Source organism: Schistocerca serialis, chromosome 7 (assembly GCF_023864345.2).
Source record: "Schistocerca serialis cubense isolate TAMUIC-IGC-003099 chromosome 7, iqSchSeri2.2, whole genome shotgun sequence".
Classification (NCBI taxonomy): Eukaryota; Metazoa; Arthropoda; class Insecta; order Orthoptera; family Acrididae; genus Schistocerca; species Schistocerca serialis.
The window spans coordinates 605229966-605245024 of record NC_064644.1 but is presented as its reverse complement, the minus strand read 5'-3'; the positions used below and the strand labels follow the sequence as shown (position 1 = coordinate 605245024).

The 15059-nt window shown below is 44.6% G+C and overlaps 1 protein-coding gene across 1 annotated transcript in view; it reads right to left on the bottom strand.

Annotated features, from left to right (window-relative positions):
* LOC126412131 (fibrillin-2-like) overlaps nucleotides 1-15059 on the bottom strand; it is a 675186-nt gene that overhangs the window by 169673 nt on the left and 490454 nt on the right. Inside the window, exon 34 of the mRNA XM_050081574.1 lies at nucleotides 14934-15047. Coding sequence (XP_049937531.1) covers nucleotides 14934-15047 — 114 coding nt within the window. The remainder of the gene's footprint in view (nucleotides 1-14933; nucleotides 15048-15059) is intronic.

Genomic DNA, 15059 nt, shown 5'->3' with positions numbered 1-15059 from the left:
GACCATCAGAGCCAGAGAGCGTATCGTGTGTCAGCAACAGAATGCTGAATAATTCGTGATGAGAGAGAAAATGAAGAAGAATGATATCATTCAGTCTTTGCAGAGTCCAAGTTCGTCACCAGTGGTTCTCATCAGGAAGAAGGATGGTAGCTGGCACTTTTGTGTTGATTACAGGAAGCTTAATAAGATAACTAAAAAGGACGTTTACCCCCTTCCATGAACTGTCAATACACTAGATTGTCTGAAGGGGGCTAAGTTTTTCTCAACCAAGGACAAGTACTTGGGATACTGGAAAATTGAAGTAGATGAGGCTGATCTTGAGAAAAATGCATTCATTACCCCTGAGGGCCTGTTTTAGTTTAAGGTAATGCTGTTTGGTTTGTGTAATGCACCAGCAATTTCAGAACGGATGACGGATAATCTTCTAAGTCACCTGAACTAAATGATGGGTCTTTGTTATTTAGACGACATTACAGTGTTCTCAGAGACATTTGATGAACACATAAAAAGGCTCAGGGCTGTTCTTAAGTGTCTACAACAAGCCAGACCGAACCTTAATCCAAAAAAGTGTCTCTTTGGAGCAAAAGAAATCAAAATACTTGGACACCTTGTGTCAAATGAAGGTGTGTGGCTAGACCCAGAAAAGGTGAGATCTATAACGGAATTTCGTATTCCCAAAAGTATTAGAGATGTGAGAAGCTTCCTCAGATTATGTTATTATTACTGTCATTTTATCAAAGACTTTTGTATCAAAGCCAGGCCACTCCAAGAGTTGTTAAAAGCCAATGCTAAATTTATCTGGTGTGGTGCTCAACAATATTCTTTTGATGTACTGCGAAAAGCTCTGACGACTGACCCTGTACTTGGTCTGTATGATGAGAGAGCACCTACAGAACTACACACAGATGCCAGTGGGTATGGGATCAGTGCTGTTCTGGTGCAAATTTCGAATGGAAAAGAGCCTATGCTTCTAGGACACTTACAAAACCTGAGAGAATCTACTCAACTACAGAAAGAGAATGTCTCGCTGTGATGTGGGCCATGTGCAAATTTTGACAGTATCTCTATGGAAGGCCATTCACAGTTGTTACAGACCATCATTCACTTTGTTGGTTGACTGGTCGTAACGATCCAACAGGCCGACTCGCCAGGTGGGCACTACATCTTCAAGAGTATGACATTACCATAGTGTACAAAAGTGGAAGAAAACACCAAGATGATGACTGTCTCTCACGAAGCCCTGTGCAAGACCATCAAGACTTTGATGAAGATAGTGACTGTCTTGCTGCACTCCAGGATCTCTCTGCTGAGCAGAAGAAGGACACCAAGATATCTCAAATTATGCTTGCCTGAAATCGGTCAGAGGATGTGAAAGGACAATTTAAGGTAGTTTAAGGTAGTAAGGATTTATTAAGACATACGATAGGATCTGAAAGAGATTTTTCTGGCCATGCTTATTTAGGAGTGTCCACACACAGTTCGTCAAAAACCACCTGGCTGACTCATACCAATTCCACCAGCCAAAACACCTTTCCAGCATGTTGGGATTGACTCCTCAGACGATTTCCAACATCTGCTAGTGAAAAAAGATGGATTATTGTTTGCACTGATTGTCTGACATGCTATGCCATTACAAAAGCCATGAAAACAGCCGAAGCATTCGAGGTAGCCAAATTCATTGTGAAAGACATTGTATTAAAACACGGTGCCCCAAGGTCAATAATTATGGATTGAGGGAAAGTTTTTCAATCGAATCTCGTGACAGAGATAAACCGTTGGTACAACATTACTCATCACATCATGACTGCCTACATCTACATCTCCATGTTCACTCTGCAGTTCACACTTAAGTGCCTGGCAGAGGGTTCACTGAACCATTTTCATACTATTACTCTACCATTCCACTCTCGAAGGCACGTGGGAAAAAGGAACACCTAAATCTTTCCGTTCGAGTTCTGATTTCTCTTAGTTTATTATGATGATCATTTCTCCCTACCTAGGTGGGCGTCAACAAAATATTTACACATTCTGAAGAGAAAGTTGGTGACTGAAATTTCGATGGGCTTACTGAATGCCTTAATAAGACCTTGACCGACATGCTTTCAATGTTCGTCAATGTTGAGCAGAGCAACTGGGATGACATGCTACCTTTTGTGACATTTGCCAACAACACTGCCAAACAAGACACCACAGGATTTATGCCAATTTTCCTGGCGCATGGGCATGAGGTGACTACAACGATGGACACTGTTTCCATTACATCCCGATGATGTAGACAATGACCACATCAGCCAGGTGTTAACCAGAGCAGAGGAAGCTTGGCAGTTAGCTCGACTCCACATGCTGCAGGCTCAAGAAAACGATCGCCGAAGGTATGACGCGAGCCACCTCCCTGCTGTCTACCAGCCTGGTGTCCTCATCTGGGTCTTCACTTCTGTTCGGAAGGTTGGTCTCTTTGAGAAGCTCCTCAGGTGCTACTTTGGACAATATAAGGTCGTAAAACAGTTGTCTGATGTTACTTATGAAGTTGAAGATTTTGACCCCGACACAAGACGACGAAAGATCAGAGATATGGTCCAAGTCCTTCAAATGAAGTCTTATAAGGATCCTGCAACCCAGGGTAGATTCGAAGCTCCAGCGACAGGCAACAAGTGGAAAGGTGACAAAGTGGATAGTGGCAAAGGATGTTCTAAGAAGATTATCGCCAGGGTGAACATCAGTCATTGGGAGTTGGAGTATGCAGGACCGATGATTCATTCCCGGACTAGGACGGCGTAACGCCGAGATGCTGTTCTCTTAAGAAATGAGCAATGTTGCAGAAGAAGCTGAGTAGCATAGTCACTGTGGTGTAGTGGTTAGTAGACTGTTGCATCGAGGGTTGTGAGTTCAAAACTCACCTGAACTGCAAAATTTTAATTTCTATATTCGGTTTGAGTACATTCTAGAAGCATCCACAAATTTCAAGAATTTTTGTACTGGAATGTTCTGTAACTGTTTATATACCATATGTGTTCTGACCGGAGGCAGTTTGCTCCGCGCTCTTGTAAGTGCAAGTGCTTAATAAACCTTCGTTAAGTGAAGTTAGTGTTCATCATTCATCTAATTACCCCTTCTTTTACTAGACAATATAAGAACTCCTGTCCACATTAAAACAACAAAACATCATCAAAACTTCCATTTGATAGTTGACATCTCTTAAACACCAAAAAATATCACCCCACAGTCTAGGCACTGGTCACACCATATCTATTGTGACAAGTACTCCCTTTCCCAATATGTTAAAGTCATTGTCAAAGCTTTCATTGACAGACAATAAACCTTAAAATCTGATATACAAACAGGCCATAGTTCAAGATCCTTCCATGCCACCTGCACTAGCAGGATACAAATATTCACCAAACAAGGTGGCACTTTGGTGAAACACAGAAGACATCAGCAGTATTAATCTTCATATTTAGTTCTGCCATAACTTCACTACTGAGGTCACCAACCCCCTTCTTTTTAGAAGAGCCATTTTTGGAAACAAATCAGAGATGCAACTAGATCAATAAAATGACTCAAAGAAATTAGATGAACTCATAAAAAGAAATGGTAATTCATCTAGTCTCTGGACTAGAAATGTAAAACCACAACATGGTTCAATGGTTCAATCTTTCAAGAAATACAATACGAGTTATTAATTGATTGCACAAAAGACTTATAAATAACAACAAAATCTCGGGACTTTGTTAGATACAAATTTATGCCAGAGAAGCAATGCATACTTGGAAGATGAATAATGCAGTATAATCTGTGGCATTATTATAGCACAGATAAAATATAAAACTGAATTATATAGTAACAAATGAAGATTTGTAGCAGACTGAGACATATCTTGAATTTAACAAGCAGTAGCCTTAATCATTTTGCTATCTGAATATGTCTCCATATCCAACACAAATCTTCTTTGTGGACATTTCCTCTCATTGTTTCCGAACTTACAGCCAGAGATTACCCCATGAGATATGTGGGAACAGCATCGTGGGGGAGGACAGTGGTTTACCTTCCCACAAGCAGTACAAATCAATTGAAATGGAATCGCTGAAATGAAATGAATAGGCCAATAGCGATGAAATTTGTAAAGCATCAGTGACGAGGAAAGCTGCAGTCAGGCCAGCAAGTTTGGTCATATAGCCTAATGGTTAGGATGATGCCTCGCAATAAGCAAGAATATGGGTTTGTGTTCTTGACTAGTCTAAAATTTTAATCACATTTAAAGTTCAAAATTTCAGATTGATCTTCTCTGATATCACTTCATGGCACTGAATCTTGATTTCATTCCCATTGGCTGCATTCATTCAACTGAAAAAAGAAAGCTAAGTGAAGCTTCCTAATTATACGAGGGTTGTTTTTTAAGTAAGGGCCGTTTTTATTTTTAAAAAAGATACAAATACTTTTGTAAAAAAACTTTTATTTTCTGATTCTACACACTTTTACCTATTTTTCTACATAGTTGCCTTGTTTATTTAAGCACTTGTCATACCGTACAACTAAGTTTTTAATTCCCTCTTCAAAGAATTCGGCCGCCTGCTCTGACAGCCAAGAGTTCACGGCCGCTTTCACTTCATCGTCGTCATTGAAGCGCTGCCCACCGAGATGGTGTTTCAGGTACCAGAAAAGGTGAAAATCGCTAGGAGCAAGGTCGGGGCTGTATGGTGCATGGTCCAAAACTTCCCAGCCAAAAGAATCAATCAAATCCCAAGTCTTTTGAGAGGTGTGAGGCCTAGCGTTATCGTGCAGGAGCAAAACTCCTTTTGTCAGCATGCTGCGCCTTTTGTTTTGAATTGCTCTGCAGAGCTTCTTTAGAGTTGCACAGTAGGCGTGTGAGTTGATTGTCGTTCCTCGTGGCATAAAGTCCACTAGCAAAATACTGCGCCGGTCCCAGAACACAGTTGCCATAATCTTGCGCTCTGACAGCGTCTGTTTGGCTTTGACCTTGACGGGTGAGGTTGTGTGTCGCCATTCCATCGATTGACGCTTGCTTTCGGGAGTGATATGGGATACCCATGTTTCATCTCCAGTGACAATTTGACTCAACATGTCATCCCCTTCTTCCTCGTAACGAATCAAAAAGTCCAATGAAGTGGCAAATCTCTTCCCTTTGTGGTCCTCTGTGAGGAGTCTGGGTACCCACTGAGAACACAGTTTCTTAAAGTTTAGGTTTTCAGACACAATTTTGTACAAAACCGTTCTTGAAACTTGTGGAAATTCCAAAGAAAGAGTGGAAATTGTGAATCTTCTGTCCTCACGAATCTTTGTTTCGACTGCAGCCACCAAATCATCAGTGATCACAGAGGGCCGGCCTGAGCGTTCTTCGTCATGGACGTTTTGACGGCCATTTTTAAACTCTCTAACCCATTGACGCACTTTACCTTCACTCATTGCATTCGAGCCATAAACTTCTGTTAACTGACGATGAATTTCTGCAGCTGATAGGCTTCTCGTGGTCAAAAAACGTATCACTGACCGTATCTCACACGCGGCGGGCGATTCAATAATCGTAAACATTATAAAGTAGCACAGTGACGTGTACACGTCAGCTACAGAGCTGCAACTTGCGTCAGTGTGAACGGGAAGGATGCCGGCAAGTGGCACGGTGGCTTGTTGCGGCATCCGCGCAAACTACGGGACTATACGCGCGAACGGCCCTTACTTAAAAAACAACCCTCGTATACAAGGTGTTAAAAAGGTGTTGAATACTTTGAGATGTGGTAGTGTTCATCAAAACAAGAAAAATAAGTCCAGTAAACAGGGTCTGGAAATGCATACTTTCTAAGGTAAGTTCGATACACACTGGTACGGAAATGCATACTTTCTGTAATGAACACATGTATACAGGTGGTGTTCAAGGTGACATCCATTCATGACAATTCACCCCTCTGCCCACCAGCCTAAGGAGTGACCCACCCTTTGAAGCACACCCAGTTACTGTTGTACCTGCTGGCACACATTGAAGATACGACCATGTAGTGTCCATGCATTGCTGGCCGGCATGGTGTAGACCAATTCCTTCAAGTGTCCCCATATAACCAAAAGTCTAGGGGATTGAGGTCTGAGGAATGAGGAGGCCAATGACCCCACCCCCCTCCCCTCCAATGGTCCCAAAATGTCTGTGTCAGATGTTCGCACATGTTGTGACGAAAGTGTTTTGGTGCATCATCATGCATGAACCACATTTGTATGCATTGCTGCAATGGCACAACTTCCAGCAAGGTAGGGAATACAGCAAATAATGGGCCGCAGTTAAGTTTGTGGTAGCACATATGGCCCTATTAATCTATCACCAAGAACGCCTGCCCATATGCTGATTGAGAATCGGTGCTGATGCCCTCTTTCCTGAATTTCTTGGATATTTACATCTGCCCAGACATGCTAGTTATGGAAATTCACAACACCATCTCTTGTGAACTCTGCCTCATCAGTAAATAAAATCTTGGATGTGGGTAGTGGATCGGTGGCACACTTCTACAACAGCCATTGACAGAACTGCTATCTGCTATGACGATTCTGCAGTCTCAGGGCCTGAACGTGGAGTATATGATATGGGTACAGCAATTGTTCATGAAATATCCCCCAGATAGGAGAGTAAGACATGCCTTGTTCTGCTGGTAAGGTCCCGAGGGTGTCTTCCACTGAACGTAGCACACACTAATCCATGTCACGCATGCGGACTGTGAGGGCCTTCCACTGTCCGTCTGCTGAGGTGCAAGGGTACCTGTGTCCCTCAGAGGCTGGGAAAGTCTACCAAACAGTTTATCAGAGAGCACTATGCACTGTTGATATTTTTCAGTGTTGAGGGCAAGTGCTCACATGCTACATTGATTTGCTAAACCATCTATCTGAATTCTATCTATCTATCTAAACTATCATACCTGCCATTTCACTTGTTGAGTAGCAAGCTTTCATTGCTAACAACTGGTGGAAGGGAGAAAATCTAAATATACTGCACAATTTGTACATAAAAACAGCACAATAACAGTGAACACATAAGTGAAACTGCATTTGGAAGAAGGTAAGACACCATGATAGGTAACAAGGGTTGACAGTACTGTACAAGACACACAAACATGACAAAAACTAGCGTAACCTACAACACAACTCGAACCACACAGCTGACTGCAGACCACCTAATGGTAGGTAGCGTACTGTGAGTAAGATATCACAATATCCCGCCAACACATTTGATGGAGCACCAATGCAACGAGCGCACTAATATCCACAACCAAGCGTGGCGCAGCCCTTCCTATAAACATGTGTTTGTCTTGGAAAGTATGTATTTCCGGACTCAAGTTTACTGGACTTATTTATCTTGTTTCAATGAGAAATACCACCTCTCACTTTTCTTTGAACACACTGCATATGGATATTTTCAGTCATTATACATATGAAAGTTGCTATAAAATGTAAACATGATGAAAATAACACAAATCAGCATAAGTCAACAACTGTAAATAATGTAAATTAAAAGAAATCTATTGGTATCGCTCCAAGTTGAGATTTCAACAATCATAACTCGCACTTACAGAGATAAAAGCTCCGAAGGTCTAATTTTAACACTGTGGTTTATTACTAAGCATAGTCCTATTGAAGGTAATATGCCCTTGCCTTCCTTTGACCTTTGAACTGACTTTCCCAACCATTTATAGGGGGACCTACGGTTTATATGAACAATGACACAGCCTTTAAGTTTTCACATACACAAATCAATGCCATAAGTAAAAGCAGCACGAAGTGACACAAAAATACAGGACTCACTCAGGACTGAAGCCCACACCTTTGGGTTTGTTAGTCACAATAAGATTCAGGTAAGAAGCAAACTCATAGTGGAATTTAAGATGCAGAATTCCTGAACTCAGAACCGCAGATCTCGCAGTGGCCTCCAGATGCTCCCTGACTATGTGCAGCTGTAAAGTTACAGAGAATTGTTCAGTACAAAGATATAGGGAATCTTTTGCAATGAAATGAATACCCCTAGCTGCATACAGGTGTTGATATAAGTCAACAGGGACATTTGAAAATATGTGCGCCGACTGGGACTCAAACCCAGGATCTCCTGCTTACATGGCAGATGCTGTATCCATCTGAGCCACTGAGGACACAGAGGATAGTGCGACTACAGGAATTTATCTCTGGCACACCTCTTGTGAGACCCACATTCCCAACTCATTGTCCCGCATTATATTCATAGTGCCCCTGCCCATTATACTCTTTACTCACAGCTTTTTGCCGATTCCTGTGAAGATGGTATCTGTTCTTCTGTTCTTTAGGACACACACACACACACACACACACACACACACACACACACACACATATATATATATATATATATAAAATAGAAGGAAACATTCCACGTGGGAAAAATTATATATAAAAACAAAGATGAGGTGACTTACCGAACAAAAGCGCTGGCAGGTCGATAGACACACAAACAAACACAAACATACACACAAAATTCAAGCTTTCGCAACAAACTGTTGCCTCATCGGGAAAGAGGGAAGGAGAGGGGAAGACGAAAGGAAGTGGGTTTTAAGGGAGAGGGTAAGGAGTCATTCCAATCCCGGGAGCGGAAAGACTTACCTTGGGGGGAAAAAATGACAGGTATACACTAGCACACACGCACATATCCATCCACACATACAGACACAAGCAGACATATTTAAAGACAAAGAGTTTGGGCAGAGATGTCAGTCGAGGCAGAAGTGTAGAGGCAAAGAAGTTGTTGAAAGACAGGTGAGGTATGAGTGGCGGCAACTTGAAATTAGCGGAGGTTGAGGCCTGGCGGATGACGAGAAGAGAGGATATACTGAAGGGCAAGTTCCCATCTCCGGAGTTCGGATAGGTTCTTCACTTTTGAAGGCCAGACATACCAACAATTAAAGGGAACAGCCATGGGTACCAGGATGGCCCCCTCGTACGCCAACCTATTCATGGGTCGCTTAGAGGAAGCCTTCTTGGTTACCCAAGTCTGCCAACCCAAAGTTTGGTACAGATTTATTGATGACATCTTCATGATCTGGACTCACAGTGAAGAAGAACTCCAGAATTTCCTCTCCAACCTCAACTCCTTTGGTTCCATCAGATTCACCTGGTCCTACTCCAAATCCCATGCCACTTTCCTTGACGTTGACCTCCACCTGTCCAATGGCCAACTTCACACATCCGTCCACATCAAACCCACCAACAAGCAGCAGTACCTCCATTATGACAGCTGCCACCCATTCCACATCAAACGGTCCCTTCCCTACAGCCTAAGTCTTCGTGGCAAACGAATCTGCTCCAGTCCGGAATCCCTGAATCATTACACCAACAACCTGAAAACAGCTTTCGCATCCCGCAACTACCCTCCCGACCTGGTACAGAAGCAAATAACCAGAGCCACTTCCTCGTCCCCTCAAACCCAGAATCCCCCACAGAAGAACCACAAAAGTGCCCCACTTGTGACAGGATACTTTCCGGGACTGGACCAGACTCTGAATGTGGCTCTCCAGCAGGGATACGACTTCCTCAAATCCTGCCCTGAAATGAGATCCATCCTTCATGAAATCCTCCCCACTCCGCCAAGAGTGTCTTTCCGCCGTCCACCTAACCTTCGTAACCTGTTAGTTCATCCCTATGAAATCCCCAAACCACCTTCCCTACCCTCTGGCTCCTATCCTTGTAACCGCCCCCGATGCAAAACCTGTCCCATGCACCCTCCCACCACCACCTACTCCAGTCCTGTAACCCGGAAGGTGTACACAATCAAAGGCAGAGCCACGTGTGAAAGCACCCACGTGATTTACCAACTGACCTGCCTACACTGTGATGCATTCTATGTGGGAATGGCCAGCAACAAACTGTCCATTCGCATGAATGGACACAGGCAGACAGTGTTTGTTGGTAATGAGGATCACCCTGTGGCTAAACATGCCTTGGTGCACAGCCAGCACATCTTGGCACAGTGTTACACCGTCCGGGTTATCTGGATACTTCCCACCAACACCAACCTATCCGAACTCCGGAGATGGGAACTTGCCCTTCAGTATATCCTCTCTTCTCGTCATCCGCCAGGCCTCAACCTCCGCTAATTTCAAGTTGCCGCCACTCATACCTCACCTGTCTTTCAACAACTTCTTTGCCTCTACACTTCTGCCTCGACTGACATCTCTGCCCAAACTCTTTGTCTTTAAATATGTCTGCTTGTGTCTGTATGTGTGGATGGATATGTGCGTGTGTGCTAGTGTATACCTGTCCTTTTTTCCCCCCAAGGTAAGTCTTTCCGCTCCCGGGATTGGAATGACTCCTTACCCTCTCCCTTAAAACCCACTTCCTTTCGTCTTCCCCTCTCCTTCCCTCTATCCCGATGAGGCAACAGTTTGTTGCGAAAGCTTGAATTTTGTGTGTATGTTTGTGTTCGTTTGTGTGTCTATCGACCTGCCAGCACTTTTGTTCGGTAAGTCACCTCATCTTTGTTTTTATATATATATATATATATATATATATATATATATATATATATATATGAATATAATAGAGGGAAACATTCCACGTGGGAAAAATATGTCTAAAAAGAAAGATGATGAAACTTACCAAACAAAAGCGCTGGCAGGTCGATAGACACACAAACAAACACAAACATACACACAAAAATACACACAAAATTCTAGCTTTCGCAACCAATGGTTGCCTCGTCAGGAAAGAGGGAAGGAGAAGGAAAGACAAAAGGATATGGGTTTTAAGGGAGAGGGTAAGGAGTCATTCCAATCCCGGGAGCGGAAAGACTTACCTTAGGGGGAAAAAAAGACAGGTATACACTCGCACACACACACATCTCCATCCACACATACACAGACACAAGCAGACATTTGTAAAGGCTAGAATTTTGTGTGTATGTTTGTGTTTGTTTGTGTGTCTATCGACCTGCCAGCGCTTTTGTTTGGTAAGTTTCATCATCTTTCTTTTTAGACATATATATATATATATATATATATATATATATATATATATATATATATATATATATATAAAGAAAGATGATGAAACTTACCAAACAAAAGCGCTGGCAGGTCGATAGACACACAAACAAACATATATATATATATATATATATATATATATATATATAAAAAATAGAGGGAAACATTCCACGTGGGAAAAATTATATATAAAAACAAAGATGAGGTGACTTACCGAACGAAAGTGCTGGCAGGTCGATAGACACACAAACAGACACATACATACACACAAAATTCAAGCTTTCGCAACAAACTGTTGCCTCATCAGGAAAGAGGGAAGGAGAGGGGAAGACGAAAGGAAGTGGGTTTTAAGGGTGAGGGTAAGGAGTCATTCCAATCCCGGGAGCGGAAAGACTTACCTTAGGGGGAAAAAAGGACAGGTATACACTCGCACACACACACATATCCATCCACACATACAGACACAAGCAGACATATTTGTCTGTCTGTGGTGGTGTAGGTGGGAGGGTGCATTGGACAGGTTCTACACCGGGGGCGGTTACAAGGGTAGGAGCCAGAGGGTAAGGAAGGTGGTTTGGGGATTTCATAGGGATGAACTAACAGGTTACGAAGGTTAGGTGGACGGCGGAAAGACACTCTTGGTGGAGTGGGGAGGATTTCATGAAGGATGGATCTCATTTCAGGGCAGGATTTGAGGAAGTTGTATCCCTGCTGGAGAGCCACATTCAGAGTCTGATCCAGTCCCGGAAAGTATCCTGTCACAAGTGGGGCACTTTTAAGGTTCTTCTGTAGGAGGTTCTGGGTTTGAGGGGATGAGGAAGTGGCTCTGGTTATTTGCTTCTGTACCAGGTCGGGAGGGTAGTTACGGGATGTGAAAGCTGTTTTCAGGTTGTTGGTGTAATGGTTCAGGTAATGAGGAAAGAGGTTTTAGGTAGGGTGGCAAGTGATCGGCATGAAAAGAAGTGCTCCATCGCAGCAAAGCCCTGGACATGCGGAATATTTGTGTATAAGGAAGTGGCATCAATGGTTACAAGGATGGTTTCCGGGGCTAACAGATTGGGTAATGATTCCAGGTGTTTGAGAAAGTGGTTGGTGTCTTTGATGAGGGATGGGAGACTGCATGTAATGGGTTGAAGGTGTTGATCTACGTAGGGAGAGACACATTCTGTGGGGGCTTGGTAACCAGTTACAATGGGGTGGCCGGGATGATTGGGTTTGTGAATTTTAGGAAGTAGGTAGAAGGTAGGGGTGCGGGGTGTCGTTGGGGTCAGGAGGTTGATAGAGTCAGGTGAAATGTTTTGTAGGGGGCCTAAGGTTCTGAGGATTCCTTGAAGCTCCGCCTGGACATCAGGAATGGGATTAACTTGGCAATTTTGTATGTAGTGTTGTCTGAAAGCTGACGCAATCCCTCGGCCACATACTCCCGACGATCAAGTACCACGGTCGTGGTACCCTTGTCCGCCGGAAGAATGGCGATGGATCGGTCAGCCTTCAGATCACGGATAGCCTGGGCTTCAGCAGTGGTGATGTTGGGAATAGCATTAAGGTTTTTTAAGGAGGACTGAGAGGCAAAGCTGGAGGTGAGAAATTTCTGGAAGGTTTGGAGAGGGTGATTTTGATGAAGAGGTGGTGAGTCCCGCTGTGAGGGAGGACGGAATTGTTCCAGGTAGGGTTCAATTTGGATAGTGTCTTGGGGAGTTAGATCATTAGGAGTAGGATTAGGATCATTTTTCTTTCTGGCAAAGTGATATTTCCAGCAGAGAGTATGAGTGTAGGACAGTAAATCTTTGACGAGGGCTGTTTGGTTGAATCTGGGAGTGGGGCTGAAGGTGAGGCCTTTGGATAGGACAGAGGTTTCGGATTGGGAGAGAGGTTTGGAGGAAAGGTTAACTACTGAATTGGGGTGTTGTGGTTCCAGATTGTGTTGAGTAGAATTCTGAGGTTTTGGGGGGAGTGGAGCTGGAAGTGGGAGAACTTGCCCTTCAGTATATCCTCTCTTCTCGTTACCCACCATGCTTCAACCTCCGCTAATTTCAAGTTGCCGCCGCTCAAACCTCACCTGTCATTCAACAACATCTTTGCCTCTGTACTTCCACCTCGACTGACATCTCTGCCCAAACTCTCTGCCTTTACAAATGTCTGCTTGTGTCTGTATATGTGTGGATGGATATGTGTGTGTGTGTGCGAGTGTATACCCGTCCTTTTTTCCCCCCAAGGTAAGTCTTTCCGCTCCTGGGATTGGAATGACTCCTTACCCTCTCCCTTAAAACCCACATCCTTTCGTCTTTCCCTCTCCTTCCCTCTTTCCTGATGAGGCAACAGTTTGTTGCGAAAGCTTGAATTTTGTGTGTATGTTTGTGTTTGTTTGTGTGTCTGTCGACCTGCCAGCACTTTCATTTGGTAAGTCACATCATCTTTGTTTTTAGATATACACTCCTGGAAATTGAAATAAGAACACCGTGAATTCATTGTCCCAGGAAGGGGAAACTTTATTGACACATTCCTGGGGTCAGATACATCACATGATCACACTGACAGAACCACAGGCACATAGACACAGGCAACAGAGCATGCACAATGTCGGCACTAGTACAGTGTATATCCACCTTTCGCAGCAATGCAGGCTGCTATTCTCCCATGGAGACGATCGTAGAGATGCTGGATGTAGTCCTGTGGAACGGCTTGCCATGCCATTTCCACCTGGCGCCTCAGTTGGACCAGCGTTCGTGCTGGACGTGCAGACCGCGTGAGACGACGCTTCATCCAGTCCCAAACATGCTCAATGGGGGACAGATCCGGAGATCTTGCTGGCCAGGGTAGTTGACTTACACCTTCTAGAGCACGTTGGGTGGCACGGGATACATGCAGACATGCATTGTCCTGTTGGAACAGCAAGTTCCCTTGCCGGTCTAGGAATGGTAGAACGATGGGTTCGATGACGGTTTGGATGTACCGTGCACTATTCAGTGTCCCCTCGACGATCACCAGTGGTGTACGGCCAGTGTAGGAGATCGCTCCCCACACCATGATGCCGGGTGTTGGCCCTGTGTGCCTCGGTCGTATGCAGTCCTGATTGTGGCGCTCACCTGCACGGCGCCAAACACGCATATGACCATCATTGGCACCAAGGGAGAACGACTCTCATCGCTGAAGATGACACGTCTCCATTCATCCCTCCATTCACGCCTGTCGCGACACCACTGGAGGCGGGCTGCACAATGTTGGGGCGTGAGCGGAAGACGGCCTAACGGTGTGCGGGACCGTAGCCCAGCTTCATGGAGACGGTTGCGAATGGTCCTCGCCGATACCCCAGGAGCAACAGTGTCCCTAATTTGCTGGGAAGTGGCGGTGCGGTCCCCTACGGCACTGCGTAGGATCCTACAGTCTTGGCGTGCATCCGTGCATCGCTGAGGTCCGGTCCCAGGTCGACGGGCACATGCACCTTCCGCCGACCACTGGCGACAACATCGATGTACTGTGGAGACCTCAGGCCCCACGTGTTGAGCAATTCGGCGGTACGTCCACCCGGCCTCCCGCATGCCCACTATACGCCCTCGCTCAAAGTCCGTCAACTGCACATACGGTTCACGTCCACGCTGTCGTGGCATGCTACCAGTGTTAAAGACTGCGATGGAGCTCCGTATGCCACGGCAAACTGGCTGACACTGACGGCGGCGGTGCACAAATGCTGCGCAGCTAGCGCCATTCGACGGCCAACACCGCGGTTCCTGGTGTGTCCGCTGTGCCGTGCGTGTGATCATTGCTTGTACAGTCCTCTCGCAGTGTCCGGAGCAAGTATGGTGGGTCAGACACCGGTGTCAATATGTTCTTTTTTCCATTTCCAGGAGTGTATATTTCCTACGTGGAATGTTTCCCTCTATTATAAAAAGCACCTAATCACAAAAACATAATCAAAGCAAAATTAAAAATACTTACTTCCATTTGCTATAACCATGTAACCCTCAGGGCAGACGCAGTGGTATGATCCATCCTCATTAATGCACATACCAGGTGCACAGAGTGACCTATCTTCTTCACACTCGTTTACATCTTTAATAGAAA